General features: G+C 40.0%; 1 protein-coding gene across 1 annotated transcript; it reads left to right on the top strand.

The window, feature by feature from the left end:
- Nucleotides 1–376: 376 nt before the first annotated feature.
- LOC117492470 lies at nucleotides 377–21521 on the top strand. The gene is made up of 3 exons (XM_034142741.1): nucleotides 377–521; nucleotides 15385–15498; nucleotides 15979–21521. The coding sequence occupies exon 3, from the start codon at nucleotides 16029–16031 to the stop codon at nucleotides 20787–20789; it is 4761 nt and encodes a 1586-aa protein (XP_033998632.1). The 5' UTR covers nucleotides 377–521; nucleotides 15385–15498; nucleotides 15979–16028; the 3' UTR covers nucleotides 20790–21521.
- Nucleotides 21522–21663: the final 142 nt, after the last annotated feature.

Here is a 21663-nt window from a genome sequence, read left to right as displayed (position 1 = left end):
GAGTTAGACCATAGTAGGACGCTACTTCTACAATATGAGGTTCTGACCTTTGCTGGTAGTACATTTGAGTATCTGGACCTCTTTGAATTATTATTGAATACCCTTGAATTATTGTTCAAAGAATTTAAGATTGTGACATTTAAAAGGGCAGTAGTATTACCACCGGAAATGAGTTACTTAAACTTACATAGAAATGTCATAATTTAAATCATATAAAAGTGCTGCAAGATCAAAGAATGTGTGGGGAAAACCAGAAATAACGAATGTATTACATTGATTGTTAATATGTAATCATTTAATTGTGCACATTGACAAATCCCGTTTTGATCGCTGATGGTGACACTTTTATTTTGAAATTTCCGCTCAGATCTTCGTTCTTCGCTTCCTGTGAAAGCTGTGCATCGACTTCTACATTTAAGAGGTTTTTGGCTGGATTTCATATAAGAAGACATCTTTTGGGACAATTTACGAGATGTTAACAAGGAAGGATAAAGTCTCCGAAAGTGTTCAGCCTACCTTTGGTACGTGTACAACTATTTGTTTCGTTGTTATTCGATCATGGCGGTTCGGTTGTGATTAACGTCGTCACAATGAAAGCATGGTGGCTGGAACTTTCTTCCTCTAGTCTGACGTGTTGGCCACAATTTGGTTGAGATTTTATCGTGTATGAGATCATATAAACAATGAAAGTCGAAAATGTGAGTCGCGTGTTCTTAGTCGAACCTATTTAAGTTGTATCTGCTTTATCGCTGTACAGAAGTAGGTTTTTTGTAACGTCAAAGGTTGGCATTGTGATGACAAAAAGCTTCATAGCTATCACCATTACAGTAAACCTATATGCAGTGGTGGTAAGAAACTAAGTTCTAAACTAAAGTACTGAATTGAAGTACTTCTACTCCAGTACAATTCAGAGGTAAATAGTGTACTTTTGCTCCACAGCATTTGTGTAATACCTTCATTAAATTTGCAGATGTAGATTAATGATACAAACTTAAATAGGACTTTAGTTGCACCAGGATTAAATTAAGTTGCTGGCCAGCAGTAAATTAAAGGTGGGGTAGGTAATTTTGGAGAAACCACCCTGCTGAAAACACCAGCTAAGACCAACAAGGCTGGTCAGGCTGGTCAGGCAACCAGCCTGACCAGCCAGTCAATATTAGGCTGGATTAGTTTGCTGGTTAAGAGGGGTTTTGGACACTTTAGCTGGTCAGGATAGCTGCTTTGGTCACAGTGGTCTAGCTGGTCACCATTAGCTGGTCGGGATAGCTGGTTTAGCTGGTAAAAGCTAGTGGTCACAGTGGTCTAGCTGGTCAGGATAGCTGGTTTGGTCACAGTGGTCTAGCTGGTCACCATTAGCTGGTCGGGATAGCTGGTTTAGCTGGTAAAAGCTGGTGGTCACAGTGGTCTAGCTGGTCACCATTAGCTGGTAAAACTGGTGGTCACAGTGGTCTAGTAGCTGGTCACCATTAGCTGGTCAGGATAGCTGGTTTAGCTGGTAAAAGCTGGTGGTCACAGTGGTCTAGCTGGTCACCATTAGCTGGTTGGGATAGCTGGTTTAGCTGGTAAAAGCTGGTGGTCACAGTGGTCTAGTGGCTGGTCACCATTAGCTGGTCAGGATAGCTGGTTTAGCTGGTGGTCACAGTGTTCTACCTGGTCACCATTAGCTGGTCAGACTTGTATGATCTTGAGTAGAACTTTAGCTGGGATTACTTGATGGTTAAGCTGGTCATATATGATGATGAAACACTCTCACCCAATTGCAGTAGCTCAATCTATCATTTCAGATCAGAGCACCTACCTTACCAGAAAGGTACCAGAATGTATAGAATGTATTGTCTGTAAATAAATACTCATACATCAAATGATTAGAAGCAGGAAAATAATTTATAACACACAATGAACATTAACACAAATTTGAAAACATTTTCAAAACACCCATTACTTCATATTTTTAAGCAGTTTCCTTCAACTGTTTCTTTCCGCTTTTCACAAGGTCCTGTATTTTTTGTGAAATGTAGTAACCGGCCAACTTTTCCCTCTCGGTTTTCTCCACGTTTTGTGAATTCAGCCATCCTCTGAAGCACTCTTGAAAAGAGAAAGGAAAAACAGATTAACTTTTAGCTTTGTGTTATGATTACTTAAAGGGGACCTATCATGCAAAATGCACTTTTGTACGTCTTTTATACATGAATATGTGTCCCCGGTGTTCCAGGGAACTCACCAAGTGTCAGAAAACACAACCCTCTCTATTTTCCTCCATACCCAAATCTAAAAAAAAGGGGCTGCAACGGATCTGATAAAAACTGATCCAGATTTGAACACTTTACTGACGTCAGGAAAGTGGCGCTACGGCTATTGGGCCAACTCTCCACCTATCAGGGGAATGTGGGGTTGGGCCACGGCCGGCCATTCCCGCTCGAAAGCGCTGGAGACGCTGTAGTACATATGCCAGGCCTGTAAGTGGCGCTGTAGTCTGACACAAAAGCAGCGAAGAAGACTTGGTTACCATGGTTACCCTTCTGTTTATTCTCCGCTGTGGCTTTCTTTCTCCCTCCCCGAGGCAAGCGTTTGCTCCTTCTGCTGCTTTAATGCAGTGGATGTGTAGGATCTACACAAGGTATATGCAGGAATCCTGAAGTCAAATGTAATACCTTTTAAGACCTTTTTTAAGACCCTTTCCATACATTTTAAGACCTCATCGCCACTTGGAGTTTTAATCGGTTACCTTGGCGACACACTTTACCTCACATTTACTATATACAGTATTGATTGTCCTTCCTCCTTATCTTCCAACCATTTGGACGCAAACTTGCATTTCCCCATAACGATGTTGTTTAACAACCGGCGTAAACGGAAATTTGCGCGCTATCAAGCAGTGAGCGCGATGTCCTGTTCAGATGACGTCAAATCCAACGGGATGCCATAAATAAACTACACAGAATCACACTACACACCTACGCAATGATTACATTCAGGCAAACTGTAGAATACCTCTTTGGACAATTTATATACTTATTGAAAACAAGCTACAAAATGTAATACCTTGGAAAATGCCGTTTAATACTTTTTAATACTTTTTAATAGCCTTAATATTCGCTAAATTGATTCATCAACTTTTAATACTTTTTGAGACCCCGCAGACACCCTGCTACAGTATGATAGATATATTACTTTACACCCGGAAGTATGTATTGTCAATCTTATTGTCGATAAATTGAGGGATATACGCTATATTTTATTAACACCAGTATGTACTTTATACATCCACCTCGAGTGTTTGTCTCTGCACCGGAAATAATTTAATTTTAAAGTTCAACCACATATTATATAGACTATATCAGCGCCACACCTGCGTAACACATGGTGCCTCTTGTCTGAACAATTTTTTAAGCGATTTGTAATCTATTCTTGTCGACTTGCAGCCTAAATACAAAGATAACTCCACTCTCCTACCACTGCTTACCTCTAATGAGCCTTGGTAGAACTAGTGTCTGAGTCATGGGGTCCAGAACTGACTGAAGACATGTGGAACAGAGGACAGGCATGGTTCCATGTACAGGAAACTGGAACTTTGAACAGGTGTTTTCATCTTTCCCGCCTGAAGATTCTCAAGTTCTTGATCAGGTGTTTGATGTGGGCTGGCATGATCCTTTCTGCAGCGATGAATAAAGAAAACAAAGAAAACATTTGTAATGATGGTAACAACAATAATATTAGTATAACTATTTATATAGCACTTACACAATTGCAAAGTGATTCTCCCAACAAAAATAAAGAACAAAACAATACCAACAATAAAAAAACAAATTATTATAGGAATGTTAAGAGACAAAGAAATTATAAACATTCTGAGAGGCCGACTACAAAAGGTAGACTCAATGGCTCTTGATGACATCAATGCGCAGTCCCAATAGATGCTGTTGTATACAAATAAATAGATTTATTCTATTTTGTGTTGGATGATTTGTTTTATTGATTGCTGATGGATGTATATATATATTAGAGATGGGCGAGTCCTGATTCATCCGGATCATTAACCCGGATCCTAGAAATGAGCTGGTCGTGACGAGTCTCCCCTCTCCATTAACCCGAGTCCTTGAGTCCCACACTTGGTGTGACGTACAAATTAAAACTATAAATTGCGTCACTCGCTACTCTCTTTATAACATGTAAAATCACATTACAACGTACCCCAGTCCATCTGCCTACCCTTTAGCAAGTATACAGGATAGCTGCCTGCCAGAAGTTATCGTTTGGCTCAGGGGAGGGGACGCGGATCAGTGAAACTTCCTGCAGACTCGTGGGGACTCAGAGGAGCCGACGGCTCCTAACCGTAATAGCATAGCAGATCCAGCAATCCATACTCGTCATGTACACGAGCATAGCCCCTCCTCCAGCACCCGGCTCCCACGCTATATTATGCACGAGTCAACAGCAGACTCGCAGATTCGCAGATTCGCAAATCCTGACTCGCTGCAACACACAGCAGAGCAGACTCGTGCGGACTCGGAGCCGTAACCATAATAGCAGCAGATCCAGAGATCCAGCAGACTCGTCGTCATGCACGAGTCAACAGCAGACTCAGATTCGCAAATCCTGACTCACTGTGCAACACACAGCAGAGCAGACTCGTGCGGACTCGGAGCCGTATATAGCAGCAGATCCAGAGATCCAGCAGACTCGTCCTCAGGCACGAGTCAACAGCAGACTCAGATTTGCCAAATCGCAAAATAACCCTTTTTTTTGTGATCAACATTTTTTATTAAAGCAAAATACACTGTGTAGCGGAGGTTAATATAATGTCAGTTTAATAGATAGATAGATAGATAGTACTTTATTGATCCCAAATTGGGAAATTGTTGTTGTTACAGCAGCATAAAAGGCATTTTACAATAAAACAAAACTACAAAATATACAAGAATAGAAAGTAAAATAAAATATAAAATATACATGTCGAAATAGAAAATATACATGCAGATATTATATATATATATATATATATATATATATATTCAAAATATATGGAATAATAATATGCTCGTGAAATGCATCAACTTTTCGGTTTCACCGATAGGATTTCTACGGTCTTGGTGATGCTGACTCGTATGACTCAAATGACTCGCATGATCCGGATCTCTTCAATGACTGACTCAGAAGACCCTGAGTCCGTAAAAGGATCCGGATTTGCCATCTCTAATATATATATATATAGGGTTTATTGAACAGCAGTAAAGCATTAAGTTGCTAAATTAACGTACACTGAACTGTAAAACAACTTACCACTATTTAGGAAAGGCTCAGGAGGGTTGACTAGTAGGACAGCAAAGAGGTGGAGGAGGTCTATGTACAACCATTGGTAGATGTTACACCTGAAAGAAAGATAATGAAATAAAAGAAGACAGGAGTACAAACATCCTCTTAAAGGTGGGGTAGGTAAGTTTGAGAAACCGGCTCGAGATACACTTTTTGTTATATTCCATGGAATGCTCTTAACATCCCGATAGCAATGAATATCTTAAGTGCTTTGACAAAAAATCCATAAAAAAATGTAATCTGTGGAAGCCGTAGTACTGTAAAAAGCACGACCAATCATTTTAGCCGGCCCGGCTAAAGTAACTGGATGGCCTACCTGCCTGTCAGCCTTCCATCTGTGCACAAACTTATCTCGTGCCCTCATTGGTCATGTGCGCGCTCGTGTGTGTTGGAGAAGGGGCTCTGTAAGGAAGTGGCAGATTTTTTCCGGTTGTGTATTTTCAAATTCTAGCGCACTCGAGCTGGTTTCTCCAAAATTACCTACCCCACCTTTAAGTAAAAGACCAAATCATGTCAAGCTTTAACTTGAGCCTGTTTTTTCAGTCTTTACAATGCACTGTTGGAAAATACCTTCCAAAGGCTAAATTCAAACTCAATACCATAAATAACTGGGTACCAAAGTGCTTTACCTGATAGAACACGTTCCACATGGAGCAGCAACCATCCGGCTCGGCCTTTTGCTGCATATCATCTCCTCCCTCTCCACTGTTTCCATTAGATCTCTACTGTCCAATAAAACTGAAATTCCCCAAAAAATCATATTAAAAAAGTTTAAAACAATAACTTGCTTTTGGCATTGAAATGGATTAGAATCTCACCATTTTCCTGGATGTCAGGAAGGCCAGGAAGTCATTCCCTTCAAGTCCGCAACCAGTCATAGGAGTTCAAATGCAAAGCCTGAACGATGACAAGAGTGGGAGACTTACATTTTACAATTATATTTTTAATTAATACCAGAGCAGTGTGTACATAGGCCCTGTACGACATGCAGAGAACAGATCAAATCCCCTGACAGAATCACACACTTTGGTGATATCCTCTTCTGATAATGTTTCATTTTTTAGCAGCAAAGTAACATTACTCAAAGTATGTCAGACCCAACTCATTTACAGTATGTTTTGCATCTCCTCAACAATGGTCTGTATCATTGAGTAGAAAAAAACTGTCCCTACAATTTCAGGTAGATTAACACACATTTGTAAGACAAGTTTACAATGAAGCACAAAAACCCTCTTTGTATTAAGCGAGCTGCCACACAAAGTACAGCTTAACATGCTAACCTTTGGTAGAGAGCTACAGTTAGCTAACTTCATGTTCAACACAAAACCTCTAATGGCATTACATTGACGATTTTAAACAAAACGTAACTCTCAACTTGTAAGATAACGTTAAGTTAACTTACCCTTAAATAACTACATCACCTTTTTCAGAGGAAAGACAAACTGCAGAAAACGTTAGCTGCTAACTGTTGTTAGCTAAGATAGCTAGCCTCCTAGCAAACGTAAGATTAAGTTAACATTAACGTAACGTTGTAAGAAAGCAAAACGAACCTTCGAGAAAGCTTTTACTCTCAGACTTGGTGAAATTGTGTAGTGTTGCTTACCTCCAGAAGGACTTTTAGCGCGTTTCCCAGTAGACAGAGCTGTCAGAGCGGTGCCTCTCAGAAGAGCAGCCGCTGGGCGGAGTCACAGAAACGCTCAACTGATCTTCTTCACTCCTTGACCGTTGTGCCGTTAGTGCCAGTCAAAACATACCGCTTTGTTTCAACCACTGCCGTCTCGCCGTCCCCCGCCCTCTCTGTCTGTCTGTGTCTGTTTCAGTTTAGCCAGCAAGACTGCTGGTAGACCAGCATAAATACCAGCTTCACCAGCATCCAGCTTAACTACCAGCTAAAACCAGCATAGACCAGCATTACATCCATGCTGGTCTATGCTGGTTTAGCTGACCAGGCTGGTCTTGAACCAGCCAGAACAGCTTGTCCAGCCTGGTAAACCAACTAAACCAGCCTAACACCAGCTAAAACCAGCTAAAACCAGCTAAAACCAGCTAAAACCAGCAACCATCTTAAGCTGGTCTATAGCTGTTTTTTTCAGCAGGGCGACTCGAGTGCGCTAGAATTTGAAAAAACACAGCCGGAAGAAATCTGCTAATTCCTTACAGAGCCCCTCCTCCAACACACACGAACGTGCACGAGATAAGTTTGTGCACAGATGGAAGCCTGACAGGCAGGTAGGCCATCCAGTTATTTTAGCCGGGCCGGCTCTTGGATCCCGTTTGAATTGTGCCACGACATACATGCCAACCTTTCCAAATCCAAAAGAGGTAGGTTTGGGGCAAATGTGCACGCCCAAACTAGGTAATCAGAAGAAATGGAACCCCAGTAATCACATGTATAAACCATGTATTTAACATATATTGCATCATTTTATGCATTTTTCAGAAAAAGTGGTAGTTTGGTAAAAGGTGACATCAACGACATGTTTGGTCTGTAAAATGTCCAGAAGTAAAAGAATGGGAGATAATTTATCCCAAAGTCTCCACATTTTATTATATTTTTTGTCTTTCTGGTCCTCTTTCAGTTGAGACAATGTATAAAGGATGTTTAAGGATGTAGGAAAGCCAGAACTCTTGTGTGAACATTGGATAAAGCCAGGTTCATATTCTTGTTTCATGTTGTTGACATCAAAGGTTTGCACAGAGCGATATATCTTTGCGCCATAAATCAGAAAATACTGCATTAAAAGTCATTTCCTGCATGTTTTTGCAGTGTGATATAAATAATGTACAAGCTTTCAGATTGCTGTAGTTCACTAAACAGAGACATTAACGACATGTTTGGTGTTGAAAATGTCAGAAAAAGGGAAAGAATGGGAGATAAATATCTCAAAATTGTATTATATTTTTATTTGTGTTTGTGGTCCTCTTTCAGTTGAGACACTGTAGGATGCTTCCGGAAAATACCAAACACTGGATGTCTTTCAGTCGCCAACATGTGTTTTCGAGACATTGATATTAACGGGGAAACCCTGCAGGACTCAAATGCCTCGTCTCTGTTCCCCTAAACTCATTTGGGAGTGATGACTGATTATTATCAGTCCCGGGGGACTGCGGTAGGCTGGCTTGACTGTGTTTTCCGAAGTGGAGGCTGGCTTGACCGCAGTCCCGGGGGTAATGCTGCCCTTCCTCTGCACATTGTTTCTCTTTCAGAAACACAGAGGACTGTTTGTATGATGGGATCACAGACACGCTGCAATCGGTTTCCGCTAAAAGTCGAGTCCAGTGTCTATGGAGTGTCATTTTTATTTTTTATAATTTGGGAAGAATGAAATTCGGTAGGAAAAGCCAGCTAAATCGGTAGGCGGTAGAAACATGTCAAAAGTGGTAGACTACCGCCCAAATCGGTAGGGTTGGCAGGTATGCCACGAATTACACGTCCGTGCTTTAAGAGCCAGCATGCGGGACCGGGATTCTGGGATTTGTAGTCTTTCTAGTTGCATATTTTTCATAGTCTTATATTTCAACAGTTTTACGACAAACTGTGACTTTTTTTACATGGAAATTATTTTTTAAGATTGACAACCATCATATGTGTAATTTGTGGCACAATTCAAACGGGATCGAAAGATAATATTTCTCTCCCCATTGACTTCAATACATAATTTTTCCGAAATAAGGTCCCATGGGTCGGAAGTAGATGGGCGGACTTCGCCTCTCTATGACTTTGTTGAAAACTTGAAAGTGAAATGTTAAACTGGAAGAGTAGGAAAAATAGTGAAGAAGCTTAATATTTAATAAAAAAGGTATAAACAACAAAATGTATAGTTTCAATGTCCTGAAATAGCTGAATAATGTAATAGTTGAATGGTTTCTGCAGCTGAAAGTAGGCTGAAGGAGTTAGATAGTAAATGTAAGTAGTAGTGAATGAATGAGTATTTAGAGAGAAGAAAGTAAAAACGCTTTGAAAAGCAGCAGAATATTTTAACTGCAAACTTTTGAACTAAAACCATACATCACCAATAATGTATAAAATATGTGGAACATGTTGAAGTCAGTATGAAGTCTCCATCAGACAGAAAAGAATAGGCTGAGATTGGGCTGTGCAATTAATCGTATTTTAATCTCAATTACGATTTTGGCTTGCAACGATTACGAAAACAACGTAATCGAAATAAAACTATTATTTTGCTGCATTCCCTTTCGCAATGATGCTCTCAATTTGTATTGTGTTATACATCCTGCCCGCTTGTGCGCTTTCGTCCCTCCCTAAAAGCCCTCTCGACCAGGTTGTGTTGTGACTTGCAGTCTGTTTAATAAATCCATATAAACACGTTAAAAGAGAAGCTTTAAGGCCCTGATACACAAAGCCGATTTCGCCGTCGATAGATGTCTGGCCGTCGATAGATGTCTGGCCGTCGATGAGCGTCCTGTCGCCCTACTCAGATTGGTGTGTCCCGCACCGTCGTGTCTTTTCGGCCATGCCGACACCTTCCGCTCCCAATTGGAAATGTTGATTCGGGAGCGGAGGCTGTCGGCAAAATAAATCACTCTGATTGGCTGTTCAGCTTAGCGAATCAGTGCATGAGAAGCGAAACGGAAGTGAGGTACGCAAACAAACGATTAAGAAGGCACACACAGACGGCTATTATTTTTCAAGGGCTGATACCGCCAGTACCGCAATAAACATGTTTTCGATTATAAGTCGCTATGTGAAACAGTCTGTGAAACAGTCTGTGATGGACGAGAGTGAAAATGGAACTCACACGCTATTTGTTGTTTGTCTATATCACAAAGTCTGTCTTCCGGTTGCTTCTTTTGAATGACGAATACACACTACCGCCGCCTGCTGGTAAGGAGAGTTATTGCCACTCACGCATGCGCAGTGCGTATGTGCTACTTGGCTGTCGGCTGAAGTCTTTGCAGTGTGTTCCTGTGCGACTTTTTGGCCAAGACGCAGGAGACGTGAGGCGACACAACAGTCAGGTCCGTCAGGACGTGTTCTTTGGTGTCAGTTTGGTGTGTCAGGACCTTAAGTTGCCGTGTCTTTATTCTCCGGTCAGCTCTAGCGTACAGTATACTTTTACTAACCTCGTCAAGCCGGAACCTCGTAGCTCGCTACTTCCGGTTTCCGGATAAGGGGTTACCAAAATAAGAGTACTGCGTGTAGCAGTATAATTAAACATTACAGGTTGTGAGTGACATTAGTTATCATATTTATATATGTTTAGTAGGTTGTGGAAGTGCGCTCAAATATTTGTTGATCTTCTTTATTGGTGTTTATTATTTTTATATTTATTTAAATGTACTCTTTATTTAATTCATTTTTGTATTGGTTTTTCAGTTGAATTATACTTAAAGTTCAGGGTAATCAACTGTTAAAAACATACTGTCCACATTTTTTTTCAAAAGTTCAATAAATAGATGTTTTCAAAGTCAATGGATAATCGTTTTTAATAATTGTGATATAAATATTGACCAAAGATAATCGTGATTATGATTTTTGCCATAATCGAGCAGCCCTAGGCTGAGACAGTCTGTTAAACTCCAGTCTGTGGGTGTTTCTCAATCGCGAGTACGCTTGCTTGGTAGCACATGTCTGCCGAGCATCTTGCTTCAGAAGCGAGTCAAGAATACTTCCTGGCATTCGGAAAACGAAGAGTGGAACACACTAGCAAGTGTGCAGGTGTGCGTCATATGAGAGGCCCCGCCTTACATCTTCCGCCACAGATTTGGGGAAATTGGTCCGTGCGCAAAGCATTGTGGGGATTTTAAAACCGCGGAGTCTACTCATGTGCAGCCTCGATATTTCTCCAAACGGAGTACGCCGAGCTCGGTAGATTTCCAAGTATGCTGGAGATTGGAACAGTACTTCGGCGGCACTCGATGACGTGGTATGCTTGAAATAGTGGCTCTGAAGCAGCTTTACTCGCGATTGAGAAACACCCCGTGTGTTTGTGTTTGAGGTGACGACGTTATCAAACACTTGTGTGTGAGCCCAGAGATCAGAGGTTACCATGGTGATGTGCAGATCAGTAAAAGGAGAGCCTTTCCATTGTTCTGAATGAGAAATAAACCTCTTACATTTCTAACTTTTGTTGAAAACCGTAGCAGCTATCGGTAAGATGTCAACGCGTGGAGAATGTCAGGACCCTGAGGAGTGTCTCAGTCTGCTTTTTGTGTACTTTCGGGTTAATAATGTGGCTTTTTTGGCAGATTAACTAAAGGTGTGCAGCTGGTGCTGTCATGAAAGATGAGGCTGAATTTATTTTGTTCACATTTTTTTTCTTAATTTTGTATTTATTGTTTTAACGTAAGAGAGGTTTTTCATGAACAATTATGTCCAAGGAGTGTAGGGTTTGGGAGTTATGGCAGGTTGAAGAAAAAGGTTGAAGGCGAATTTCAAGCTCTCCTCCACTCTAGCTGTGACACCACGCACTCTAACGGAACGTCTACACAGCAGCTTTAAAAAAATCTTGAAACGCTTCTGCCCATTCACTTTGAATGGGGTGACGTCACTTTCCCTCACTTTTCGCCGAAATGCATTGTGGGCAGGCGAGCGGAGATTTTCAGGATTTTCAAGATTCAAAGTTGAACAATGTTCAACTTTTGAAGCTGAGGTGGAAGCGGCAGCCAATCAAATCCCGTGTACGCAAATCTGGCAGTTCAAGCTCTAGCCAATCAAACGGCGTGTATGCTGGGAGAGACATACCGCAGGTCATTTCCTCATATTCCAAAAAATGGAGGAGAAATTAGCGGTAGCGAATCAATCACCCGGTGCTTTATGACCAGACCTACCGGGATACAAACCGGAGGAGCCAGGCATGGAGGGAGGTGGCAGAGACAGTGGTAGGTTTTCGCCTGTTTTGGGGAGTTTATATCCAGTTTACTTCGGGCTTTTTTGCTTCGTATGTCGTGGGCGGGAGATTCATGTGATTGGTTGCTCGCAAAATATCCTCAAGCTTCAGATACGCCCACCTCCAAGATTTTTTTAACGCTGCTGTGTAGACGTACCGTAACCCTTAACGAGCTGCGCAATACACACTAATGTTAAAATCTGAAGAAGGCCTCTTTACCAAGCTCCAAACTAAGTTGAATATCTCAAAAAGTGTACAAAATATCAAAAATCTGAAGAATAAGTTTAATAGCTGAATGTCTTGTGACCGTTTTAAAGTTGGAACGAAGTCTCTAGCTGAAAGTATGTGGAAGCAGTAGCATTTTGCGCATGGTGTAGGTAAAAGAGGATTTGAAGGTTCCTCCTATTAGGTTACAAGTCCAGGGCTCAACGCTAACTTTTAAAAGTGGTTGCCAGCCTGGCAACCAGGCATCAGCTTTTGGTTGCCAAAACTGAAAATACGGTTGCCATTTTTAGTCACCTTATATTTTAAATAATTAAGATACTATACAGTTATACATCAACTTAATAATGAACATGTGACACAAAAGAAGGTTTAAATGCTTTACAATAAGTAATTAACACAATTATTTGAAACTTAAGTGGTAGTAAACTTGTCCACCCTCAACTGCTGGTATACAAAATACCAGTTGTGCAGCTGCTGTCATGTTCTTCACAGATCCACAAATGAATTGAGCAAGTCACTAGTTTCTTGGTCGTCTCCCTTTCAAATGTGGGTTTTCCTGACCTTTGTGCTGACCCCCACCATAGATCCATTGGCCCTTCAGCATTGAAGTCTTGGATTGGCCGGACTAATACATTTCTAATGTTAAATAAATTAAAACCATTCACAGTTAAGAATTAGATATTAATTATTAATGCTGTAAATTACCTTTTAATGTCTAACTATATTTAAAATGTGTTACCTTTTTATAGAAGTTATTATATTTTTATGCCAATATTTTCCTATTGTACCGTCTACTCACCCACACCCAAATCCGTGAACACATCACCCCCGTCCTCATCAAGCTCCACTGGCTCCCCATCCCCCAGATAATTCAGTACAAAATCCTCCTAATGACATACAAAGCCCTCCATAACCTGGCCCCATCCTACTTAACTGACCTCCTCCACAGACACACTCCCACTCGCTCCCTCCGCTCTGCTAGTGCCAACCTCCTGTCCCTCCCCACCCGGACCAACCTCAAGTCCTGGGGCGGCAGAGCCTTCTCCGTTGCTGCACCCACCCTCTGGTACTCACAACCACAATCCATCAGAGATTCTTCCTCCCTCACAGCATTCAAAACATCACTCAAAACCCACCTGTTCAACACTGCATTCAACCACTGACCACCCCCCCCCCCCCCCCCTATTTTCTGTTTTGCTTATCTCTTTTCGTATTTTTTTTTTTTGTATTTTTTTGTATTCTCTGTCAAAGCGTCTTTGAGTTTCTTGAAAAGCGCTATACAAGTCTCATGTATTATTATTATTATTGTAAAGTTTCGTTTTGCACTTTAATTTTGGTAGTATAAGATCGAGACTCTTATTTTGAAGGAACTTTTACCGGAAGTGAATGGACAACGGAGCAGAATGTTTCGCCTCCCAAGACTTTTCCCGTTTCCTCTTTGCTTTTCGTTCGGGTTCACCTTGCGCTTTATCAGTTGAATCACTTTGAACATTCGTTTGAGATGTTGACGGGTTGGCCGAACTTTTTACCCCCCAGTCAAACTACTTAATTTGCTTCGCCATTTTTTGTAAAAAAAACACACGGGGTGTTTCTCAATCGCGAGTACGCTTGCTTGGTAGCACATGTCTGCCGAGCATCTTGCTTCAGAAGCGAGTTAAGAATACTTCCTGGCATTCGGAAAAACGAAGTGTGGAACACGCTAGCAAGTGTGCAGGTGTGCGTCATATGAGAGGCCCCGCCTTACATCTTCCGCCACAGATTTGGGGAAACTGGTCCGTGCGCAAAGCATTGTGGGGATTTTAAGACCGCGGAGTCTACTCATGTGCAGCCTCGATATTTCTCCAAACGGAGTACGCCGGGCTCGGTAGATTTCCAAGTATGCTGGAGATTGGAACAGTACTTCGGCGGCACTCGATGACGTAGTATGCTTGAAATAGTGGCTCTGAAGCAGCTTTACTCGCGATTGAGAAACACCCACGGCGCACCGCGCACGCGAGTAAACGTGCATCGCTTTCTGGCTCCGTAATCACACCAATGCACGTGCAACTTTAGTATCAGGTTCCGACTGGTCACAAAAATAATTAAATATCACTCTTAATACAACAAATAATTAACATTTATATATTTTGGGGTGCACATTTTGCAGTTTGCTGTCCTTATTTCTTTATGTTAAAAACTGGTTGCCACTGATGGCAACCAAAGGCCAAGAAGTGGTTGACATTTGTTCTGAATGGTTGCCAATGGCAACCTGGCAACCGTTACTGTCGAGCCCTGAAGTCATAGCAGTCATGTCCTGAAGGAGCTGAACATTTTAATATTTGAATGGTTTCTGTAGCTGAAAGTATGCTGAAGGAGTTAAACGGCAAACATTGGTCGAAATAAGTTGAAGAATAAAGATTTGAAGAACAATTAGTGCCACCTTAACCAGCTTGATAAACGCATCAATAATTATAATCAAAACGATTAGGAGTGTGAAGTTGGCCAATCTGCATAATGAGTGTTTTTACTTTTGATACTTTAAGTATATTTAGATGCCAACACGTGTTATTCTTTTACTTGAGTAACATTTTGCAATACAGGACTTTGACTTGTAGAAGTATTCTTACACTTTGGTATTTCTACTTTTACTTAGGAACAAGATCTGAGTACTTCTTCCACCTCTGCCTACATGCAAGATTTTTTTGTTGTTCCTTCTAACATTAGTAGACCGATGACCGATCGCTGATGGATTCATGCTAATGAATTCATGCTAATGAATCACTTATTTTTATCCAGTATTATAATGTTTTGATTTTAATAAGTACTGTAACTTGGAGTACTTTTGAGTATATGTTGTTGCCTATACTTTAGTTCTTTACATTTTGAATTCAGGGTTCCAACTTGTAACAGAGTGTTTCCACATTGTAATTGTACAACTTTTACCAAAGGAATAATTATGAATACTTCCTTCACCACTGTTAAACATGTTTTTAAATGTTTTTTTCATCCATGGTAGCACTGTACCAGAAGAGTCTCGTTGCTGTCTGGAGGATGACCACATAGGAAGCAGACATTCAGTGTGGGCTAGAAAACTTGGAAGAGCTTTTATTCAAGATGAATGTCTTACAAGGTATGTAGCAAGATTAAATCTTATCTAAATTTGCTGCAAGTAGAATTGTGTTTTTTGAAAAGTTGGTATTCATTTACTGTACAAGAAAATGCCCCTCATAGTCAAAAAAATGTATGATAGTAGAAGAAATTAAATTAAAATATGACAAATACTATAAAGATATCTGCAATATGTCCAAAATATTCAAATTTTAAATGAGCTGCACAGTTATAAGATGAATCAAAATACATTAGCCACTAAACATGCTGCTTGGCAAATCCCTTTTATCTAAAGAAATAAAATAAATGGTCATTATGTCAAAGATATTGCCTAATGCCTATCACAAGTAACCAGAGTACTTTGAGAAGCTAAGGGTCTAATATATCTAGTGTCAGATATCTGGTATTTTAGTCTGATACATATTATATAATTAATACTTTGGTTAAAAAATAGTGTGATTCATTTTTATATAATTTCATTCTTTTTTCTAACTAAATACAGGAAAAGAAAACATACAAGGCAAAGAAGAACAGTAGGTGAATTCACTGCAGATGGGAAAACAAGGACAACTGCTGTATGAAGAAAAAAGAAAAAAGATGGATGCCAACAAAGTATGGCAGTGGCGCATTATGTGTGTAGACAAATATTCAAGACATCCAGAACCTTTCCAGTGCAGCAATAGAATTGGATTGGATTTTAATGTAGCATCCAACAACCATCAAAAACTGGATATAGGTTTAGTGACAAATGGAGTCATACTTGAGGTCTGTGACTTTGCTAAAACAGTAAACAAGAGTAAAAGGCATTTTTTCACAAACATTTTAGAGAACAATTTCAATCTTGATTTGGAAAATGATCAACAGCGGATTGATTTTACATCTCGAATTATGCGCAAAGTTAAAAACTTGATTGGGAAACCTAAAGATAAAAATGAAGTTTTCACTCTCTTTGACACACCATGTAATCCAGAATGCTCGAGCAGCAATGAACCGAACATGGCATCCACAAAGCATAAGACTGAAAGTATCCTGGTGGAGACGGATGACACTGATGATTGGGAACATGAAGATGAATTGCAGTGTTCACACGCAACATCCAAAGATTGCATTAATGCAGAAAGTCTCTTGGAAGTGATGGATAGGGCACAAAGTGATGACAGTGACTATGAAGATGAATTAAAGTTTTCAGAAGCACAGTCAGCAGAGAAACAAAAAGATGATGATTTTTCCAAGTTGTTTCCCTTTTGTGAGAAAATTGGTCTGAACCTTGATTTTGGGTCAAAACAAAGTCTAGAGCCAGGTTTGCTGACAAAGGGCATAATGTTAGAGTTAATTCACTTCACCAGAATTCTCACTGCATCCTACAGCCCTATTGTTCTGGATGTTTTGGAGCACAATTTTGAACTTGATCTAAAAAGTAAACTAGAAAAAAATCAAGCTTTGTTCAAGATATCGCACTTGCTGAAGAAAAGAACGAGATTTCTCAACATTGGTACCAAAATAAGCCCAGAGTTTAAAACTGAGCCGTTTTCATTCCAGACAAATCCCTTCAAAAGACACAGAGAAACAGCTCTGTCTGATATGGAAGCTCCGCAATATCAGTTTAAGGAAGTGACAAAAAGAAGGCAGTCTGATTTAAAAAGTAAACAGGCAATCAAAAGGCGCAAAAGAGACATGGAAACAAACACACTCTCTTATCACACTCATTTATATAGCACTACTACAGCAGAGGGAGATCATTGTCACACTTGTCCTGTAGTAAAGTCTGATTCAGACTCAGACTCTGGCAAAAAATGTGACATGGAACAAGAAGTAATGGGAACAGAGGGAAACTGTTCTTATCCCCTGGGATCATCTCAACTAATCTTGGACAAAGCCACAGATTCAGGAAACTTTTGCAAACAGAATCAGTCACAAAACCCCAAAAGTTCTCTCGGCTACGACATTCCTAGAAAACCAGAATCAAACTGTCTTCATGTGCCTTTCCTCAACACCAATTACATTGTATCCACTTTACCAACTGATAACTTAAATGTGATTCCACCACTTGTGACATACAGTCAACATAATGAAGGAGGGCATTGTGGAGTTGAGGAGGAATCTCAGACTCCAAAAATGTTTCCAAACAAGTCAGACGTGAAACAAGAAGAAATGGAAACGGAGAACTCAAACCTTAACCCACCCTTTGCTAATCAACCAATGGAAAGAGGGTGTTTTGGAGTTGAAGTGCAAACACAAACTTCAAGAAATACACCAAACAAATGTGACGTGAAACAAGAAGAAATGGAAACGGAGAACAACTTGTGGAAGTTGCGTGCTAACCGTGCAAGAAAAATCCTCTCAACATTCGAGTTTGGTCCATTCAACAACTCAAAGAAATTAGGTCTTGAATTCCATGTTGGATTTGGTGCAAAGCAAAATATTAGGGTTGACAATTTGCGAGACGCTCATCTGCTTGAAGTTGCAAAATTTGCCTTAGCAATGAATTCTTCCAAGCAGGATTTCATCATGGAGATTCTTGAACACAACTTTAATTTCGGCTTGCAGAGTGAAGACCAGCGAAACATATTCACATTGGAAATTATGAATCGAGTGAGAATGCTGGAAAATTCTAAAGATGCGATCAAATTCTCAAATGAGATTTGTGTACTTCCTATTCTCCCTGGTATGGGCAATGTAAAACCTCAACTCGGCAACATATTGAAAATGGAAGAGTGTGATGTTGCTCCCGGGTTCCCAACTCATTCACAAGCTAAAACTTCAGAACATTTTTCACAGAAGGGTGTAGATATCTATCCCTTCTGCCAGGAAATAGGTCTGAAGTTAAATGTTAACAATCATCAACCAAATAAAAAACTGGACATCAACAAACTGACAAATGGATCAGTGGCTGAAGTGACAAACTTTGCAGAAAAGTTGTGTGGGACTTTTGAGCAGATTTGTCTTGACATTCTTACACACAACTTCGATTTTCATTTGCAAAGTGGAGATCCTGACATTGCCAGAAGCATTGTTGCCCGAATCCATGCTACAGTGGAGCAAAGGAATCTAACACTCTATGTGAAACCCTTCAAGGGACCAAAGAACCTAGGAAAAGAACATCTATTGGGGAAACTGAAATTAAAGAACAACCTTAATACAGATGGATGTAGTGCTGGTTCGTCCCATACTGCTATCACAAACCAAGAAGTAGGCAGTTCTGCGGTTGAACAGAAAAATGAACTAGATTTAAAGCTGTGGAAAGTGCGGGAAAATCGTATACAGCAAATTCTCTCAACACCTCATACTGAACATTGTCCATTATATTCTTACTCTAGATGCAGGACATTAGGCATTGATTTCAATGTAGGATCTGGAGAAAAACTAAATCTCGACCCAAAATCACTGACCAATGGCATCATGGTTGAATTGAATACGTTTGCCACAGCACTGATATCAGACCAAAAGCACTTCGTCACAGAGATATTGGAGTATAATTTTCCTCTTGATTTAAAAAATGAACTGTATCGCGGGGCCTATAAACAGCAACTATGGACAAACATATACCAAGTAAATGGGATGAAAATGCACTTTGTGAATAAGCCTTTTGAACTGCCTGGCTTGATATGCCTACAAAATCCTACAAAATATTGCCCCAAATGCTTTCAAGAAAGAAGTCATAAGACTTGTCAGGATGACTCTAACCCTAGTCACATGCATCATCCAGCTAAACATACCATGGCGGACGCTGTCTCTGGGGATGCAAACTGCACAGCACCAAAGCCTGAAAAGGTTCAGTCCTCTTCCTTCTCTGCAATAGAGGAGATGATAGTGGAATACTTTCCTGCTTGCAAGAACTCAGGTTTGAACCTGTTTGTTGACAAAGACCAAGCAAGAGATAAACTTGACACCAATGTACTGACTCGCGGAATTATGTTGGAAGTGGTTGGTTTTGCCAGATCATTGTGTGGAACAAAGGCTGAGATCATTGTTGATATCCTTGAACACAACTTTAACATTGACTTGCAGGGGACAAGTCCTGCACGTTTGTTCTACTCTTTAGCCCAAAAGAAAGGTGGGCCTGACTGGTTTAATGAGGTCTTTGAAATTCCATTTCAGTCTTCTCAGAGACAACTTCCAATTCGTAAATCGCCTCCGCAAGATCAGATTCAGGGTGCTGGATGGAGGGAGGCTATTAAAAAAAGAAAGCTGGCACTGCAAACAAAGGAGGAAAAAGACACAATGACAAGTGATAATCCTAACAAGATACATTACAAGAGAAAAAAGAAAAATACAATGTGCAGTAAGGTGATCCGTTATCCCAATTGCACGGAGATAGGTTTGGATTTGGATGTAACAAAATCCGGAAAGAAAGAAAAACTGCACTTGAGGCTATTGACCCAAGCTGTAGTGTCGGAGATAAATAAATATACACAAACAAATAAAGGACACTATTTGCCAAGCACTTGGTATGACATCCTTGACTATAACTTTGATATTAGCTCCCAACATAAAAGAAGCTGGGAGTTTTCAATAGCTGTAACGACCAAAGTCCAAGCCATGCTCAGAGGTTATGACAAATACAGATGCAGTAAGGTAAAAGCAAACAAGATCTTCGAATTGCCATTTCTATTTGCTTCCGATGCTTCACAAAGTCATCTAGAGAAGAGCCAAAATAAGCAATGTCAGCTCTTTGGTCGTTTTGTGCGCCAAGTGAAATACCATTCAGGTGTTAATTGTGTCCATTTTCTCGAAGGCTACAAAACAAAAGATTGGATCCTTCGTGATGGCACAAAGGTACAAAGAGATCCTAGGAAGATTGTCCAAAACAATGGGAACCAAGTGGGTGATGGTTGTGGCAGTCCTCTCCAGGGAAACTTACAAATCAAAGAGGAGGAGTGGCATCCATGTTATGGAAATATAAAACCAAAACCGGACACAGAGGAAAAATATTGTCCTCTTCATGATGATGTCAAAACGGAGTCAAACCCTGAGGGCGTTGCGCATTTTGTCCCAGGTGAACCTACAGGAGCCCTTGGATATACGTTAATGACTGCATTGCCAGATTCTGAAAGACGCAAAACAGAACCAGAACATGAGAATGTCCAGTATTACATCCTGGCTGCACCACAAGGGTCCGTTACACATCCAAACACAGCTTGTAACTTAAATACAGAATGGGAGTTTGAAAATGTTGAGTATTCAGTCCCAGTGGAAACAGAAGAATCCCAGGAATACTCCATGGTTATAATAGGTCATGGCAATGAGAGCACATTAATCAAAGAAGAGGAAGATAATGTGCCTGTTGACTTATACCATTATGGTGGTCAATGAAAGTGCAGCAGGCATCTACCAGGGTTACCTACCAGGGTTAACATAAATGGTATGTGTGTTTTTCATTAGAAATGCCATTAGCTGCCTTATTGTAATGAAAATGTATTAATTGTTGGTGTAGAATGAACTTGATGATCTTGCAATAATGTCTTAATGTCTTGCTGTAATGTATACTTTAAATATCTCAATGTAAATACAAAGACTCAAAGTGTCCACAAATATTGATGTATGATTAAAGTGTTTAAATGCATAGGGCTATTACATATTATATGTTGAAGCATTGTGAAGCATGAACAATTGTTCTTTTTTTTTTTTTTTTTTTTTGCCTGTGGCCCACTTTTGGTAATTTCCAAATGTGTAAAAATGTGAACTTGGATATCCTGACGCTTAACTTTACTTGGCGGAAAGAAGATTATTGTGCTTTATTCTTAAACATTCTATTCTTGTTTTCCTTCATTTGGGCATTTTGTTCATATGTCCATATTTCTTGTTTCTATTTTTATGTTTTCTCTATTTTTCAAAAAGATTTGATGAGTGACATTTTCAAGATTTTGTATATTATTATTTTTTCAGTGGTGGTGTAAATTGGTGAAGATGAGTGTTAGTACTTTATTCATAAATCTGCCAATACAACAACAATGTAGAAAGGAAAAAATACCTGTATCTTGATGGATTAGTTTGTTTTTCATTTTGATTTCACCACACATGTTTGATATAAAGAATGTTCATGCATCCTGTCTACTTCTTTGTTCTTTTCAATTCCAATGAACACGTACTATATAGGATAGGTTTATGACTTATTTGCTTAGTGTAAATTTCTCTGATCTTTCATATTTGAGCATCACTGCTTTTAAGAGTATTTAACACACAATGT

The sequence above is a fragment of the Trematomus bernacchii genome, unplaced genomic scaffold (genome assembly GCF_902827165.1).
Source record: "Trematomus bernacchii unplaced genomic scaffold, fTreBer1.1, whole genome shotgun sequence".
Taxonomy (NCBI): Eukaryota; Metazoa; Chordata; class Actinopteri; order Perciformes; family Nototheniidae; genus Trematomus; species Trematomus bernacchii.
Note: the sequence above shows the minus strand (reverse complement) of the source record. Positions and strands in the feature narration are given on the sequence as shown.